The sequence below is a fragment of the Cetorhinus maximus genome, chromosome 8, assembly GCF_964194155.1.
Source record: "Cetorhinus maximus chromosome 8, sCetMax3.hap1.1, whole genome shotgun sequence".
NCBI lineage: Eukaryota > Metazoa > Chordata > Chondrichthyes > Lamniformes > Cetorhinidae > Cetorhinus > Cetorhinus maximus.
Window position 1 is genome coordinate 122,049,480 of NC_135886.1, and position 18,446 is coordinate 122,067,925.

General features: G+C 39.2%; 1 protein-coding gene across 4 annotated transcripts in view; it reads left to right on the forward strand.

Moving 5' to 3' along the window:
- The first annotated feature begins 6,261 nt into the window (after window positions 1–6,261).
- The window catches only part of LOC144683939 (nuclear protein AMMECR1-like), a 138,152-nt gene continuing 125,967 nt past the window's right edge, over window positions 6,262–18,446 (forward strand). For 2 of the 4 annotated variants that reach the window (XR_013577369.1, XR_013577370.1), the window contains exon 1: window positions 6,262–6,596. Coding sequence is in view for 2 of the 4 variants with exons in the window: in XM_078547539.1 (XP_078403665.1) it covers window positions 6,313–6,596 (284 nt within the window). In the remaining 2 variants the exon portion in view is untranslated. The remainder of the gene's footprint in view (window positions 6,597–18,446) is intronic. The other 2 variants (XM_078547539.1, XM_078547538.1) reach the window with 1 other exon arrangement.

Below are 18,446 nucleotides of genomic sequence, written 5' to 3' on the forward strand. Positions count from 1 at the left end.
CTCAGATTCAACAATTCTTTACTCTTATTGAACGTGTTACTTGTGTTTCAATGCATTTTAAAATTTTAAATCTTGACATTCTTAAATGAAGTATAATCTTGGTAAATGCAAATCAAACATTGTCTTTTCAGAATTAAACACATAAATCAGGCCATTTATTACTTAGTTACAGAGTCTGAGAATTATCTAAAATGACACAAATAAAATAGTTTGGTTAAATTTTTAGTAATTAATGGTATGTAAAAACTCCAACTTTCAACATAATGCAAGTGATGCTCTTTTGCTTTGTTAGAATCCATAGTTATGTGTCAATACTAAAGAATCCAGTACATCTCAAACATTTAAAAATGTTTAGTGACTAAGAAGGAGAAAGTGGAATATGTTGTTTCTGAAAGGTATGCACAAAATCTTCTCCATGACATAGAAGAGATCATAGAGAAGCTACACTTTTTTGTCAATTTCCAGGAAAATTTTACATTGTTTCCATTTACTCCCATTGACAATATCTCTAACCTTGAAGTGTGCTGTATGGCAAAAGTGCAAAATAACTATTGTGCATTTTTGAAATTAACTTTTGGTCTGTTTTGGCTCAGAATGAGACTGCATCAGATATATATATATATATATGTAAAAATGTCACTTTGCTCTTTTAATATTTGGAAAAGCATGTACTTGACGCGAAGAAGTAAAAATTCCCATGAACGTTTTATGTATAACATGTTGAACTTGGATACTTAGGCCCTGTGATTTCTAGTTTGGGGGATGGCATAAGTCAATATTATGAGGGCAGGAATTTGGTGTGGTCCCAATATCCCTCAAGTTTCCATCCCAAAAGTGCCATGTTACAAATTCTGGCAAGTATCGGGTGCTGAAGAAGCACCCATCCTTTCAGTGGCAGCCATATGTAAGTCAGAGTTTGGTCATCATCGCCCGCCTTAAACTCAGTGATTGCACCTCCCCAAATGCCCTTGTGATTGTACCCCTATATTTAAAAAGTGCACTTTGCCAGAACCCGCTCATCCTGGCAGAAGTACTTTTTAAAGGGAAGGTGTAATTGCTTGTGGAGACATCTGGCTACACTTTCTGATGGATTAGTTATTTGAAAAATACTTGCAGCGCAATTGTACCCTGGAAAACTTTATCTACACTCCGCAATATCCTTAGAGAGCACTGTATTTAAACAGCATTAGGGAGCTAGTATCTCAAAGTCACAAAATGAGCTTCTGAATAGGAATCCCACTTTACATGATATACATGTTGGGGGAAGAGGGAAACAGAAATCTTTAAATGAAGCATGATTAATTAGGCAGAATGAGAGGAGGGCCAGGGTATCCCAGTAATATCTGTCCAGCAGGATTTGTCAACCCAAGCAAAGATTTTGAGACCTTTCACAGAAGCTTTATCTGCTTCTATATGAGCCACTCTGCTGCATTTCTTGTCATCTTCTGTTCAGTCCAAAAATTTTAATATACCTATCCTGCATTATGAAGGAGGTGGGAGCTAAGTTAAGATCTGAAGTTATATAAGTCAGATTAAGGACACAGGGTTGCAAAGTATATAATGGAAAAATAAGATGTTATTTCTTGAGCTTCATTGGTACAACGTAGATGACCAAAGGCAGAGGGCTTTTCTTGCCCCGCCCACCGCCGGGATCGTCCAAGTCAATGGCTGGGCCACCACATCCCCCGCAGCAGGTCCTGGCACGGTGGGGCTGGAAAATCCCAGCCTGAGAGACAATTGTAGAAGTTGCATTAGGAATTCAAGTAGCATGGGACAGGAAACTTAGGTTCCGCTTACATACAGAGGAGAAGTATTTGACAAAGTGGTCACCTAAACCGTGTTTGGCCTCCCTAATGTAGAGGAGTCCCCACTCCTTAGGAGGGGACAACACTGTTGGCAGCAGCTACAATATACTAGGTTGGAGCAGGTTGGAGAAATTGCCTCACACAAAAGGTGGGACAGTGGTGTAGGAGGCCTCAGATCCTGGCTGCTGTTTTATTTCGGAGCTGCCAATCCCCATCACCACCTCAACTATTCACATATTCTCTAGTCTCTTAACTGTTTTTAATGTCTTATGCTTCTTCATATTGCCTCATATTGATATTATTTTTACCATTTACCATCTCCTCTTTTCCATGTAAGCACATTACAGGTCAAACTACTTCCTCCCCCATATAAATATGTGTGTGTCCTTTTCCCTCCCAGTCCTGTTTCTCTTTAAATGTTGTTCATCTATATATTTTTTCCAACTCTAATAAAAGGTCCACACATTAAGTGTTATCTTGTTTGTCCTCCCTATAGATGCTATCTGACCTAAAAACAGAAAATGCTGGAAATACTCAGCAAGTCAGGCAGCATCTGTGGAGAGAGAAACATAGTTAACCTTTCAAGTCGGTGACCTTTCATCTGTTTCTCCAATACTTTCTGTTGATTTTCAGTATCTTCCTAATCTTGGTAATATTGACTTTGAACATCCTTGTAAATAAGACCTACATTCTCATGAATGTATGGAAGGGAACAAAAATATACTAGATATGATCTGCTTTTTGACTTCCATCCTCTGTGAGACCATTACAACAGGTTATCTGGTCATTATCACATTGCTGTTTGTGGGATCTTGCAGTATGCAAATAGGCTGCCATGTTTCCTACATTACAACAGTGACTACACTTCAAAAGTACTTAAGAGCTTTGGGATATCCTAAGGTTGTGGAAGGCGCAAAACAAATAAAAGTATTTTTTTTAGCTGTGCCTCAGTCTTTTTTCCTCTCCCACATACCACATGTTTATTAAGGAAGGTTATAGATATTTTAGCTGAAGTTGCTGAAACATATACTTAACCATTGAAAAAAAGATTTGTCATCACAAGATGCCTTGTTGGGATTGGGGTGGAAAGATTAAGGGAGGATAAAATTATTGCATTTTAAAATAAAAATTCAACAAAGAATAAATTAATAACATTGTTTTTGCATTTATTAGAAACTAGGCAGTATAATTTGTAAGCAGAAAGTTAAAGAACTACTTCTGATAATACATTATAAATATGCTTTTTATCTCACAGTAAGGACCCTGCCATTGTTATGTTTTAAAGCTTAAATTTTAAGCACTCAGTAGCTGATCTTGTTAGTACTGTATTTATAATGGGTGGTACATAAATATGAGTGAATCGTGGTGTATCCTGTTCATGCAGAGATTCTGCAAAGGCGTACAATTCTATAACATGCCAAGCTTCTGACATCATTTTATGCATGCATGCTATACAATTCTAGAGGGCACCTCCATACCTCTTGAAATGTCTAAATATATCAAGACATGGAATTTGCAGGTCAATTTAATTCTTGTTCCAGTGTCCTAACTTCCTGAATTTAAAACAAATTCTAGGGATTATTTCAATCTTCAGGACCTTTCAGTAGATACAGAAGTTAAGGAAAGAGGAACAAATATGTCCATTGTTGAAAAAATATCTCATATATACAATAGGAAACCATGCACGCTGAGTATGTTGAAACATCCTATGAATGAAGAAACAGGCTGTATTGATTGAACTATTAGTTAATTGAGTTTAAATTCTACTCATTCATTGTGAATGGCATGAAAATCTAGTAGAAGATTCTAAATTAAGTTAATAATTCATCTTTTGTCTTTATAAACCCCTTTGTTGTGAAAGCCCTTTGTAGTAATATATATATATCTGAGATTTATCTTTTTTAATTAGCAGATGTAGCATTTCTCTCTTAACAAAGCTTCACCTGGTGTCTAGGAACTGAATCAAATCTCTATAGTTTCGTACTAGAATCAAATGCCTAGTTTTGTTACAATTATTGACATTAAATAGAGATGAAGCATTATACAAACTTCAAAAATAACAAGGCACTGTTTACATGGAGCCTGAAAAATGTACAACCAATTAGTGTACTGAGTTAAAACCAGACATAATAAAGTAGAATTTTATGAGACATTTCTGTATCATTTCCTCCTGTTAAATTTACAAGGAGTGATTATTTCCAGTTCTGAGAATTTATGTGTGATAGCATGACATTGTGCTGCAATTGATTACACACTGTTCTACAAATTCTACAAAACAGAATGGTTCTTCTTGGAAAGGAAAAAAGTATACTGTAATATACACTTAAATAATTCAGAAATTATGATTAGGAACCCTCTTGTCATTCATACAAGGTTTTCTGCTCTGTCGATATCATAATCCACAAATCTAGTTCATATCTTAACTGATGGCTTTTGAGTAACCGGAATATTTTTGACAATTCTGCACCCTTTAGTTGATAGAATCTTGTTTTGCAGAGAGAACCTGTGTGTGTCTCATTTTGTCAGTAGTCTTTTCAAACTGCTGTCTTCATTTTCATAGTGGCCTCCATATACTTTCCTTGCCTCTTCCTTTTCATTCCTCTCAATCTCTAATTCTATCCCAGCCCCTATCAAAGTATATATTTCCTGTCTTCTTTATCTTTTGTGTTCCAAATTCCACCCTTTTCTATTTGTTTCTCCTATATATTGCACCATATCAATCTAAATGCCATTCCTCTCTTTTCATCACTGGTGTCAACCTTCAGTAACTGAATTCTTTTCCTCCATTAGGCCAATGGAATCAATTTTCCTCCAAACGGCTACCCTCTAAATGCCAATAACAAAACAATATATCATATTACCCATGTTGTACCATAGAACCTTGATAGCTACTAGTTCATCAGCGTCTCAGGCTCCACAGTGCTAAATTCCTTCCTTTCCCTGTCCCAGAAGTTTTTTTTTGCTGAGGTGACAATTAAAAAGAAAAAAAAATTGTATTGAATAGATGCATGACTTGAGCTTGGTTCGATTGCCTAGATCAGTTTTATCAATTACCTTTGCGAGCTTAAACTTCAATTTCTCTTTTCTAAAAAAAAAGCCCAATTTCCTTAGCCTTCTCTTGTGATTTAAAAAACTGGTATCTGAAAATGTTAGTTTCCTTTGTGTCCTTTAAAAGATAGTTAGTTTCCTACGGTTAGTTGATTCCAATTTGTACAGTATTCTGGATAGCATCTGCCAATGCCTTATACACTAACAACACAAACTTTTTAAAATTTGTAATCTCTTTACTTTTGTGACCTGACCTTCTTTATTTCTGCCTAAAAATAGTTCTGTTCCCTTTCGTACAGCTTCTAGCTGTTAATAACATCCCTTCCATTCACCAGACTCAATCTCACCAGCTAAGTAGTTGTAATAGTGTGAATTACAAACTTATTTTTAAAACGCAGTTACTGTATAAGTTGTGATTCAACCGAAGATTCTTCTATTCAACAATTACTTGAACCGAGCTCTTTCTCGTGAGTTACAGTCTTGTAACTGGTGCTACCACATTCTATCTACTATGCAAATTGCAGGGCTCCCGGTGTTATAATCCTAAATTATGACTCATGAACATGAAAATAATACATTATATTTTACTGGAGCTTCAGGTTTTGTGAATGTGACTTCGTCCATGTGTATTATTTGGATTGAATGCTAAAAGGAGTTTCTTTGTGTTTGTTTAAGTTTCCCCTCTTAACTGGTCGGATATATAAGAAAAACCACTTTATAGTTTTGCAAGACTTAAGGGCATGGTGCCTCTTTCTCCCACCTCTATCAAACCTGCATCCTTTGCAGGACACGAGTGAAGTCCGCTTTCATTCACAAGATAACTACAGATGGGAAAGATCATTCGTTCCCTCGATTCATCCGCTCTAAGGCGTCTGTAATTGAAGCACTTGAGGTTGTTCCTTAAGCGATTCCGGGATTGTTTGCTTATGTTTTTTTTTAAACATTTCCACGGTTCGATTGGGAAGTTTATTCCGGCGCCGGCTGGCCCTGCATAAAATAAATTCTTGTCAGTTTGGATGTCATTATGGTGCGGCTGTTTCCAGCTTCTGATGCACGGCGGCCTGCTAACCCGTTGGGTTTGTAACATTTTAAAACGGAGAATGTATATGTTAATAGGTTAAAAATATTGTAAATCACTCACGGGCTGTGATAAGTTGTTGGTGGCGAATTCCAATGTTGGTGTGTATATGTGTGTACGGCCTGACAGCTCGCACTTGGTAGGCCGCGTTGCCATAGTGATAGCGGTGGCGGCAGAGCTGGTTGGATTGTTGTTCCTGATAGGACCTTGGTGCCCAAAGCGCGTGCGATTGTGATCCAGTTGTTTTTTTCCCCCTCTCTGTTTTTATTTCCCTTCCCCTTGCAGGACCTTCAGGCGCACGCGCTCTCTGGCTCCGCCTCCGCCCCGCCCTCCCCCCCTCGCCCGGTCCGGCCCCGCCCCCCACTCTAACCGCGGAGGAGTATGGGTAGAAAGCGGGGCTTCGCGGAAGCGCCGGTGGATTCCAAGATGGCGGCGGGGTGCTGTGGAGTGAAGAAGCAGAAACTGTCGAGCTGCTCGTCCTCTTCCACCTCCTCCAACGAGAACCACTGCAAGGACGTGACCCGCGCCAACGGCTTCAGTGGCTGCCCCGGCGGCAGGAACATGGTCGTCAACTCGGAGATGTGCTGCTTCTGCTTCGACGTCCTGTACTGCCATCTGTACGGATATCAGCCGCCCCGGAGCCCACGATTCACCAACGACCCATAGTAAGTACCCAAACTCCCTGGCATGGCATCGCCGGCCGGGTCTCAGTTTTTCTTACAACTTTAGTATTTGTTTGTGATTTTTAATGTACCCAGTGGCGATCTGATTTTATATTTTAATTCATTTTCCGACCGGTCAGTCTCGTAAAAAGTGGAAAGAAATACAATCTCTTCCCCCCCCCCCCCCTCCCCCCCTAACCCCCTCCTCAGTTTCAAGAGGATTTGTGTGTGAACTTCACAAACAAAGGAAACAGCTCGCAGGATCCTTGCAATCTTCAAGTTTGTCAGGACGCACTCCGAAGTCTGTTTTGGAGCGTCCCTACAACTTTTTATATTTCAATCCCGAGTTGCGTGTGTTTTATTTTGACGGGCCACTTTCTTGTAGGTTAACTTTACTTCAGGCGGGTTTTGTTTGCGCTTTCTAAATGGTGATATGTTACTGAGTGACTTTCTCCAAGATGTTTGAGAAGGGAATGTACTCTCTCTCCCCCCCCCCCCCCCCCCCCACCACCAAGTCGGAACTTTGTCGCTTCGGCTATGAAGTGAGTCCCTTATTTGTCGGTTGTGATTTATTTTTTTTCTCAAGGAAACTTCGGAACGATTCTGCTATGATTGTGTTTATTCCCAGAGGGGAGTATCGTATCGCAAGTTAATCGTTTTTACTTTTGTCAATATTGCAAATCCAGCTTTAAGCAAATAAAGCAAAGACAATGTAGAAGCGGTTGATTTCAGCCTGACCGGCGTCGTCCAAGTCACTTTATCCAGAGGCCAACAATGTCCTTGTACGGATCTGCAAACTGATGACAAACTAGGTTATGTTCCAAGAACTTTTTAATATGGAAGCTTCAGATGTTCTTGTACAGGGTTTTTTCTTTTGGTCACTCCAGCTATTTTTATGTTGGTTGTTTGAAAAATCTGATTTACGGCTGGTCACTCCAGCTATTTTTATGTTGGTTGTTTGAAAAATCTGATTTACGGCTGGTCACTCCAGCTATTTTTATGTTGGTTGTTTGAAAAATCTGATTTACGGCTGGTCACTCCAGCTATTTTTATGTTGGTTGTTTGAAAAATCTGATTTACGGCTGGTCACTCCAGCTATTTTTATGTTGGTTGTTTGAAAAATCTGATTTACGGCTTAAAGGTGTTCCTTTATTTTTTTGACAGAGTCTAATTTAGCGAGTCTGTTTGCACTTCTAGTGTAACGTTTGAGTTTGATTTGTGCATTTGTTTCAGATTTTAAGGGTATTTAACAGACATGAAAACAACTGCTCTAAAACTAAGAATTGTCTAATGTGGATTTTGAATACTAAGGATGTGGTTAGTGCGCGGTTCTGAAGTGATGTGATTTGAACCTTAAATTGCAATTGTATGGCATTGCTAGTGCCCGTTTGTATTTTAATTGCGTGAAACTCGCGGAAGGATGAATGAAGAAATTTCTAAATCTTTGGGTATACAGAGTAAAGCAGTTCAAAGCAGCAAAAAACGTTTAAAAAATTGCAGCTTTTGTAAAGTATGTAAATTGAAATGTTATTGATTAGTTCAGTAAAATGAATGGGCACTTGCTATTTAGTTGGCATTCAGAAGGGATTTGAGAACTTTTTTGAATGCTGAATGCAATGTGCTGGAGTTGGAGTATCCTCAGTCATGGTACCTTTTTGTCAGGAGATTTTGTGAATGGGGTGTAAGCTCTCTAATTTTTGGGAGAGTTTTAAAAAGTATTGTTTCGTTATATTTTACTCATACTATACACTAAAATTAACAAACTCTAAAATTCTAATTCCAAAATGTGAATAAAATTTGTGACCTACAATTTTCCAAATGTTTTTCTCAGCTTAACCCCAACGGTTGATTTGTGCTGGAGTTGTTATCCTGAAATCACTCCCTTATCCTTTTCATAACAAGCTGCTTTCAATACTAACTATAGGTTGAGTTGTGTCACGTGTGTTCAGTCCTGGAAACACTCTGGTTTCACTAACAGAGGAAACTGCTCACCCAATTAGCAAGAGTAAGCTATTTTAATAAAATGTTTTGAGGGGAAGCGAGAAGAATAATGTACATGTTGTCAGATGGAACTTAAAATTGCACATAATTTTGAGCCAATAATATTTAAGTGGTTGCTGTGTTGTAAATTAACTTAAATGTAAAATGTGAAGTTTACTTTTCAGGGGTCCTGGTCCAGAATAAGCACTTGCCAAATATTTTTGCCAAAATATTGCCAAATATTTTTGCCAAAGTATTGCCAAATATTTAAATATTTTTCTGCATTTATAATACATAAAGTTCGAAATTACACCCGCAAAGAATGCGGAGAGGAAGTTGCAGTTTTTTCTTTATTTTTTCTTGGGGTGTGGTGTTACTGGCAAGGCCAGAATTTGTTGCCCATCCCTAATTGTTCTTGAAATGAGGGGTTTGGCCATGTCAGAGAGTAGTTAAGAGTCAGCCACATTCCGGACCCACAGCAGTCGCATGATGGTACATTTCCTTCCCTAAAGGGCATTCGTGAACCAGATGGGTTTTTACAACAATGGATAGTTTCATGGCCACTATTACTGAGACTAGCTTTCAATTCCAGATTTATTAATTTAAATTCCACCAGCTGCTGTGGTGAGGTTTGAACCCATGCCCTCAGAGCATTAGCTTGGGTTTCTGGATTACTAGTCCAGTGACATTATCACTATGCCACTGTCTCCTCCCCTTGCACTGAAACTCCTCATCTTATGAGGTGCATAGAAGTAAAGAAATGTTGTTGTACGTGGACCTAACTAGCTTAAAACAAAACTAGAGATTAACAGGAAAAACTGAAACGGGACAACGGGTGATCTTTAAAGAAGAGATGCCTCAGGTCCAGGCTAGGTACGCTCCAACAAGGGCAAAAGGTGAGGGAGCCAAAAACAGGGCTCCTTGGATGTCAAGGCAGATAGAGATTATGGTGAAACAAAAAGTGTGTGTGATGCATGTCGGGTGAGTTCAAGTGAAAATTGGGTTAAATACAATCGGTTGGGAGGGGAGATGAAGAGGAAAATAAGACTGGCAAAGAGAGAATATAAGAATAGAATGCAGTTAACATAAAAGGGAATCTAATAATCTCTTACCAGCCTGTAAATAGTAAGAGGTGGAATGGGCCCTATAATGGACAAAGTGAGTGATATATGCTTAGAGGTGCAGGGCAAGGCGAGAATACTTAAGTTCTTTGTATTGGTGTTTACTAAGGAAAAGGAATCTTACAAAATATCAGTAGAAGCAGAGATAGTGGAGGCAATGGATAGTGTGAAAATTGAAAGGGAGGAGGTACTGGAAAGGCTGGCTATGCTTAGGTGGATAAGTCTGAATGATTTGCATCCTGGGTTCCTAAAGGAAGTGGGGTGGAGATAGCAGAAGAGCTTGCCTTAATTTTTTGAAGCTTCCCTAAGTATTGGCGAGGTGCCAGAGGATTGGAGAGTGGTAGGTTTGACACCGTTATTCAAGACAGGATGCAAGGAAGTCTCAGCAAGTACTCAGCAGTTAATCTAATGTCGGTGGTGGGTAAAGTTTTGGAAACCTTAAGGAATTCAGATAGGGTTCAGTTAATTGAGAGCCAGCACAATTTGTAAAAGGCAGACTAATTAGATTTTAAGAAATTATTGACAAAGTACCATATATAAGGCTGGTTAGAGAGTGGTGTTCCCCAAGGGTTAATGATGGGGCCACTGCTTTTTTTTTTGCTATGCATAAATGACTCGGATAATGGAATACGGAGTAAAATTTCAAAATTTGTCAATGACATCAAACCTGGAAGAATGACAAATAGGATGATGTGAATTGACTGTAACATAACGAAAGAAGCTAGCAGAAAGGGAAGACAAATGGCAAATGCAATTTGAAAGAGAAGTGTGTGAGATGATGCATTTTGGCAGAAGATATGGGTAGAGGCAATTTAGACTTAATGGCACGATTCAAAAGAGTGCAGGACCAGAGGCACCTAGGGGTGCATGTGCATTGATCTTTGGTGGCAGGACATATTGATTGTGGTTAGCAATACACATGGGTTCTTGGGCTTCATAAATAAAGACATTGAGTACAAAAGCAGGGAAGTTATGCTGCACCTATGTTAGGCCTCAACTAATTATTGCATCCAGTCCTGGCCAAAGATGTGAAGTTCCTTGAGAGGGTGCAGAGGAGATTTGCCAGAATGATTCCGAGGTGGGGGATGGGGTTTAGTTGGAAGGTTAGTTTGGAAAGGCTGGGGTTATTGTACTTGGGGCAAAAGAGTTTGAGGGGAGAATTAATAGAGGACACAAAATTATGACGGGTTTAGATAACATAGACAAAAAATACTCTTTCCAGCACCTGATGGTGCGAGGACTAGGGGACAGGTGTAAATGGATTGCTCTGTGGTTAGCTGGCATGGACTTGATGTACCAAATGGCTGCCTCCTGTGTCATAAATGACTCTGACTCTGTGTAGAATTGGTACAAACTGGATACAAAACTAAAGGTGTGATGATTATGAAAGGTATGGAGAAAATGTGTCACTGATGAGGATATTCATCAGCTTTGATGGTAGTTAAAGTTTCTCGTTATATGCATCAGGGATTGAAAATGCAAATCTACAAAGATGAAAAAATGATTGCATCAGTGAAGTAGTGCATAACATTGGAGTGGCAGAAGACGGGATAAATTGGCTCCAGATTTGTCCATGGCATGGTGGAAACAAACTTTGAATATTTGGCTTCTGTAGAATGGCTTGCTCTAGAGAGGAGATGTTACATGAATATGTTTGCAAAGTACATGGGGAGGTAAGGGAGAGATAGAGGGGTGACACTCAAATGCCAAAAATAATTTGAGGCAGTAAAAATATTGAATATTTAGCCAGAGGAACATTAGCATGGAGACCTTAAGTGAGAATCCAATGCGGAGCAGGCAAATTATAACTGGTCTTTTTCAATTGTAGTTCATTAACTTGCCCTCGAAACATTTTGAACACCGAATTACTTGTGACCCCACACCTGCCCTTACTTTCCTAAAAAGTGTATCTACTTCCCATTACAAAAAAATATGGATTCCACTTCGACTGTAACAGGAAGTTCTACACCTTTTCTAACTTTGAATTCTTCTTGTGATTATCTTGGATTTAAGCCTCCTTGTTACTGTTTCACCAACCAGTAAAAAAAAATTCTATCACTATTTACCTTATGCTAGTTCTTCATAAACTTGATCTCCATTGGGTCACCTATCCACCTTCTCTAATGGAGGGCAAAGGCCTAACACTGCAATTCTCCATTATCCGTAGTAACATCTTGGAAAAACTGACCAAAAACAGCTTGCTTTTAATGTAGTAAAATGTCTACATCAAATCTTTTTCATTGTTTCTATGGTAGAGTCCAAAACTATATACAGTACTTCCGGCTGCAACCATACGAATGTTATGCACAGGTTCAACGTTACAACCTTGGTGTTGTAATCTGTGCATCTAGTTATTGAACTAAGCATTCGGTTGTGCCATTTTCAGTGGTCTTATTTACTGGCACTATCACCTTTTAACAAACTGTTTATCCAATAGCCTGTGATATTCCTTGAGAAAGTTATTGTTTACTGTGTATTTCCCTCCCCTATTCTTTAAGTGCATTACTGCAATTTATCTACATGTTGAACTGCATTTATCGCTTATCTTCCCATCCTGCTAGTCTTTGTCTTGTTGCATTTTTTCACAATTATCCACTTGTTTTCATCAGAAAATGTCTGTTCTATCAATTCCTAAATTAATACTTTATGTATATAGTAAAATTGAAGTCAATAGCTGGAGTTATGTCTAACACAAAGATGGCAGTTGTTGTTGGACACTAGTTATCTCAACCTCAGGACATTGCAGGATTACTTCCAGGTAGTGTCCTAAGCCCAGCTATCTTCAGCTGCTTCATCAATGACCTTCCTTCCATCATAAGATCATAAGTGTTTGCTGATACATGCACAGTCTTCATTTCCATTTGCAACTCCTCAGATTATGAAGTGGCCTGTATGAGCATACGGCAAGTCCTGGACAACATTCAGGATTGGGCCAATTAGTGGTATGCACCATTAGTGCATGGCAATGACTACCTCCAATAAGGAAGAGTCTAGCCATCTCCCCATTGCATTCAATGATATTACCATCATTAAATTCCCCCACCACCAACATCTGGGGGTGGAGGTGGGTGGGGATGGGTGTGATGCCATCATTTGCCAAAACGTTAATTGGCCCAACTGCACAAATACTATAACTACAGGAGAAGGCAAGAACTGGGTATTCTTCAGTGAGTGACTCCCCAAAACCTTTCCGCTACCTACAAGTTGGAGTGTGATGGAAAGCCAAGCAGCCCACTTGATCAGCACCCCATCATCCACCATAAACATTCACTCCTTTACCCACTGGCACAACAGGGCTTCAGTGTGCACCATATACAAGATGCACTGTAGCACTTGTGAAGGCTTTCTTCTCAGCCCCCCTCCCCAAAACCCTGTGACCTAGAAGGACAAGGGCAGCAAGCACATGGGAGCACTACCATCTGCAACTTCAAGCCACACCATCCTGACTTGGAAATATGTCCCTGGGTCAATATCCTGTAAGTTCCTACTTAACAGCATTAAGAAAGTATCTTCGCCACATGGTCTTTAGCAGTTCAAGAAGGTGACTCATTGCTGTCTTATGGGCAATAAATGCTGGCCTTGCCAGCGATGTCCACATCCTGTGAATTAATTTTAAAAACAAAAAAGAATGACCCTAACATGGCAATGTTGAAAGCAAAATACTGCGGATGCTGGAAATCCAAAACAGAAACAGAAATACCTGGAAAAACTCAGCAGGTCTGGCAGCATCGGCGGAGAAGAGCACAGTTGACGTTTCGAGTCCTCATGACCCTTCAACGGAACTAAGTAAAAATAGGAAAGGGGTGAAATATAAGCTGGTTTGGGGGGGGGGTGTTGTTGGGACAACAACCTGTCCCAACAACTGCACCCCCACCCCCTTAAACCAGCTTATATTTCACCCCTTTCCTATTTTTACTTAGTTCCGTTGAAGGGTCATGATGACTCGAAACGTCAACTGTGCTCTTCTCTGCCGCTGCTGCCAGACCTGCTGAGTTTTTCCAGTTATTTCTGTTTCTGTTTTTGTACAGCAATGTTGAACACCACTTACATCTTTCAAATCTGAGAAGCTTCCTTTTACTTCCCAATCTTTATAAAATCAACAAATGTTACAGCAAAACAACACACTGTTTGGCACAGCAATTTTGCACAAGTAGTTTTCTCCATTTAAGTGGCTTGCTCTTATTCTCCTGCTGACTCTCTGGTTGCTTTAAAAAAAAAGGGGGAAACAGTTAATTGCCCTTTGTAACTACTCTTGGGCTCCGCGTTCACTCTGATCAGCTCTTCCCCCATGTGATCACATTTCCCTTAATTCCATTACCACTGCCTTTAACTCTTATGCAGTATCTAATCCAATGCTTTTTGAGCAATGCTGCTCTTACTACTGATACAATAAATTACATTGGAATATAACTAAATTTACTCTCTTCACCAGTAGCCATGATTGCCCTCTATGACTGTGACATATTCTTCAGAAAATGTTGTAATGTTAATATGCTTGATACACTGGAGTTCAACTATATTGGGAATTGGCTGTTTACTGATGTTAAAATCCAAAAAGATGGCCTTGATCACAGACTTTGAATTGTAATTAGGTGATTACATGCATTTGTAGATTCAGTATTACAACTGCAACTTTGAAAGCTTTTTCACTTCCTAAATCAAGAGTTATTAGTAATCAAGATTCTCAATTGATTCTCAATACACAGGGTAGTACTCCTGGTAATCAAAAAGTTTCTCAAATCTGTAGTACTGGCCTATTAATTTCTTGAATGAATATTTATTTTTGGAGCATTGAATGTTGGTACTCAAGGTGTAAAAAGTCAGTATAGCTGACACTGCACCCAGGCATTATTATTTTATCTGCAAATTTGGATAGTGGAATTTTTTCATCAATTTGGAGTGCACATTAAGCAGATATTGTACAGTAATGTATAGAATTTATTGCCAAATTCTATGTAAAGGTGTATACAAATGCCTAAGTATTAAATGTTGTGGCTTGGAGTTTCTGCTAGCTTGTAGTGATATTTGTAGTGCAATTCATCAGAAAGCAGTCAAACCAAAGAATTTGAAGTGTAAATTACGTACAGCGCAAAGTGAGTTTCTGCTGGTTTAAAATACATCATCCTGGAGATTGACCATCCCGCCAAATCAAATTAATCACCATGGTGAATTTCCACTAATTGCATCTGTTTGCCCTTAAAATTAAGCTGTCTTTCAAGTGCATGGACGCTAACATGCACCTTTTTAAAAAGTTTAAATTTTTAAAATTTACTAAGAAACTGGTTAACAAATCAAATGGTTCTGTATAGTTTTAAAAGTTTATTTTTGGTCTCCTTTTAAATCCAGTTATTCACAGGTGGTGGGCTAGACACTTTGATTTGAAATGCTTATTTCTTATATATTCATTCTTCAGCTATAATAATTGCACCAGGTTGCCATTCTTAATATCAAGGAATATTTTTAATGCAATTTTTTAATTAAGTTCTATGTTATGTTAAGTTCAGCTATGTTGGTTCATTCATGGAAGATTTTGCATTTGACAATATGCAGATGAACTTGAGCAGAAACTTGCTGAAAAAGTTCACTTCCCAAGTGCACTTGGAGCACTGATGGTTTTCAAAGTGGAAACTCTGGAAGCTGCTAAACAGGCCAGTGGCGTAGTGTTCATATCGATTCGAAAATATGTTCTTGGCAAAATATTTTCTTTCAGAGCTTGCATTGAATGCGTGAAATGCCTTATCAGAACGCTTCACAATGCTTGATATGACTTTGGGGTGGCCAGTATCTTTCCAGGTTTACTGAAGTTATTCCATTCTAATGGTCCTGATAAAGGCAATGTCTTATTGCATATTCTGTTAACACTAGTTAATGCTTTTTAACTCCTGCCAGCTAAAGTGTAGAATTATATTTTAGACCTTAATTTTAAACAAACTAATTCTTGTTCCAATGCTCTCTCTGGATAGCACCTTCAAGTACTGGAACTGATGGTAGTGGTGAGTGAGATTGAATCACAGGTGGCCAGTGGGAACATAGGAAATTGAAATATAAAAGCCTTCGGAAAAGCATTATGGCCTTGAGTTGGCATAACTGAGCCTGAATTTTGTTAATCTCTTCTCAGCTGCAGGTGCCTGGAATATTGAGATTGCATGATGATGCATATGATGTGGTTTAGCCAACTAATGGCAATACTTCAGAATTTTGTGGGCCTATTCAATATGCTTGTTGTCATACACATTTGCATTTCAACCTCTTCATAGTTGCTGTCTTAATGCATTTTACTGTGATCACAAAAAAATTATCTAGTTAGCTCACTAACTTTAATACTTTAAGGTGGAAGTATTTTTGGGAAAGTTCAAAACTGAGAATTACAGTAAGCGGATGTGTGGGTTTAGACTCTTTACTCCAGCATACTTTGGTTTAAATTCAAAAAATCTGTGCTAATAATGTATCTGACCATCACTAAGCATTGACCAAGATACAGGCACCAAAGCTATGTTTTACTGAACTAGCTTTTGGGATTGCAAAATGGCAGATCAATTGTTGAGCTAGAAGTATTTTCAGAAGATGTTTCCAATTGATATGTGGAGTTACATTGTTCTTCATGATGGATGGTGGGTATGATTTTTTTGTAGTCCAGATTTAACCTTCCCACCTCCCTTCTATGTGTGCTCACCCACATGCTGTCATTCTCATCTCAGATGTATTGATGTTTAGCTAAAGTAGATCTACATTGAACAGTCCCCCATAATCTCTTGTACACCTTTGCTTATAACTAATAATACTGTTCCTTTTAAAGGTGTTTGGGTTCCTTCAGCTCTAAGTCTAGTTTTGCTATGAAATAAAGTCTATTCCTATCGACCAAAGGAGACAGCAATGAGAGCCTGAGCATATACAAGCACAGAACACACGAATTAAATCTTAGTGATTCATCTGTCAGATTAGGTGGGAAATGGGCAGATGGCCAGACATGGAACTTTATTTGTAGAGAAATGATACATATTACTTGACATGGATGCAATTTTTCCTAGTATTTTCTTCAAATTCTTTACAGTTGTCAATTTCCATACACAAATATGTATCAAAGTAATTTGGCAAAACATCATGTTTGCTGGACAGATGTCTAGATTTGCCAGGCCATGAGTTTACCAAACTGCAGCATGCAAATGGCTGGAAAACTGATGAAAAAAATAATGATGCTATGGTGATAAAGATTAGACTGTTCCAGAGCAGAAAGTGTAGATGTGGGATAAATTGGCCTGCGGGGGACTTGAAGGCAGATATTAAAAATCATTTAAATTTGGTAGATTAAAGAACTAATGGATTTAACACAAGACCAATGAGTAGAATTTGGTCAACAGCTGAGTGTCGACTCAAGAAAAGCTCAGATATTGAGGGCTGAAAGAGTTTATAATTCTTTCTTCATTCATGGGATGTCTGGGTCACTGGCAAGGACAGCATTTATTGCCCTTGAAGATGATGGTGAACTGCATTCTTATACCGCTGCCTGTAGTCATTGTTCTGTAGGTATATCTACAATGCTGTTAGATAGGGAGTTCCAGGATTTTGACCCAGCAATGACATAAGAACAATGATCTATTTCCAAGTCTGGGTGGTGTGTGGCTTTGAGGAACATGGAGATGGTGGTGTTCCCAAAGCCCCTGTGCCTTCATCTTCCAGGCAGTAGAGCTGACTTTGCTGATGAAGAATCATTGGTGAGTCGTTGTAGAGTATCTTGTAGATGGCACACAGTCTGTGTTGTGCCAGTGGTGGAGGGAGTGAATGTTTTAAGGTGATGGGTGGAGTGCTGATCAAGCAGGCTGATTTTGCCCTGGATGGTATCGAACCTCCTGAGTATTGAGATGAACTCATCTAAGTGGAAAGTATTCCATCATTCTGATTTGCGCCTTGTAGATGGTGGAAAATTTGAGGAGCTTGAGTTGCTGCAGAATATTACACAGAATTATTTCCACAGGATTCAACTGGTCGGTCCAATTAAGTTTCTCGTCAATGGTGAGGCCACACCTGGAGTATTGTGTGCAGTCCTGGTCACCACATTATAGGAAGGACGTAATAGCTCTGGAGAGAATGCAGAGGAGGTTTACAAGAATGTTGCCAGGGTTAGCAAAGTGTAGCTACGAGGAGAGATTGGATAGGTTGGGGTTATTTTCCTTAGAACAAAGAAGGCTGAGAGGTGACTTGATTGAGGTGTACAAAATTATGAGGGGAATAGATAGAGTGGACAGGATAAAATTGTTTCCCTTGGTGGAGAATTCTAGAAACAGGGGACATAGATTCAAGATAAGTGGCAGAAGGTGTAGGAGGGACATGAGGAAGAACTTTTTTACGCAGAGGATAGTGGGTGTCTGGAATTCGCTGCCCAAGTTGGTGGTAGAGGCAGAAACTCTAAACTCTTTTAAAAAGCACCTGGATCTGCACCTTAAGTGCTGCAAGCTGCAGGGCTATGGGCCGGGTGCAGGAAGGTGGGATTAGAAAGGGGTGTCCTCAGGCTGGCATGGAGAAGATCGGCTGAATGGCCTCCTTCTATGCTGCAACTTTTCTATGGTGACCCCCAGGATGATGATATTGGGGGATTGTGTGATGGTAATGCCATGAATGTCAAGGGGTGGGGTTAGACTCTTGTTGGGAATGGTTGTGGCCTGACACTTGTATGACACCAATGTTACTTGCAATTTATCAACTCATGTCTGAATGTTGTGCAGGTCTTACTGTATGTGGGCATGAACTGCTTCGT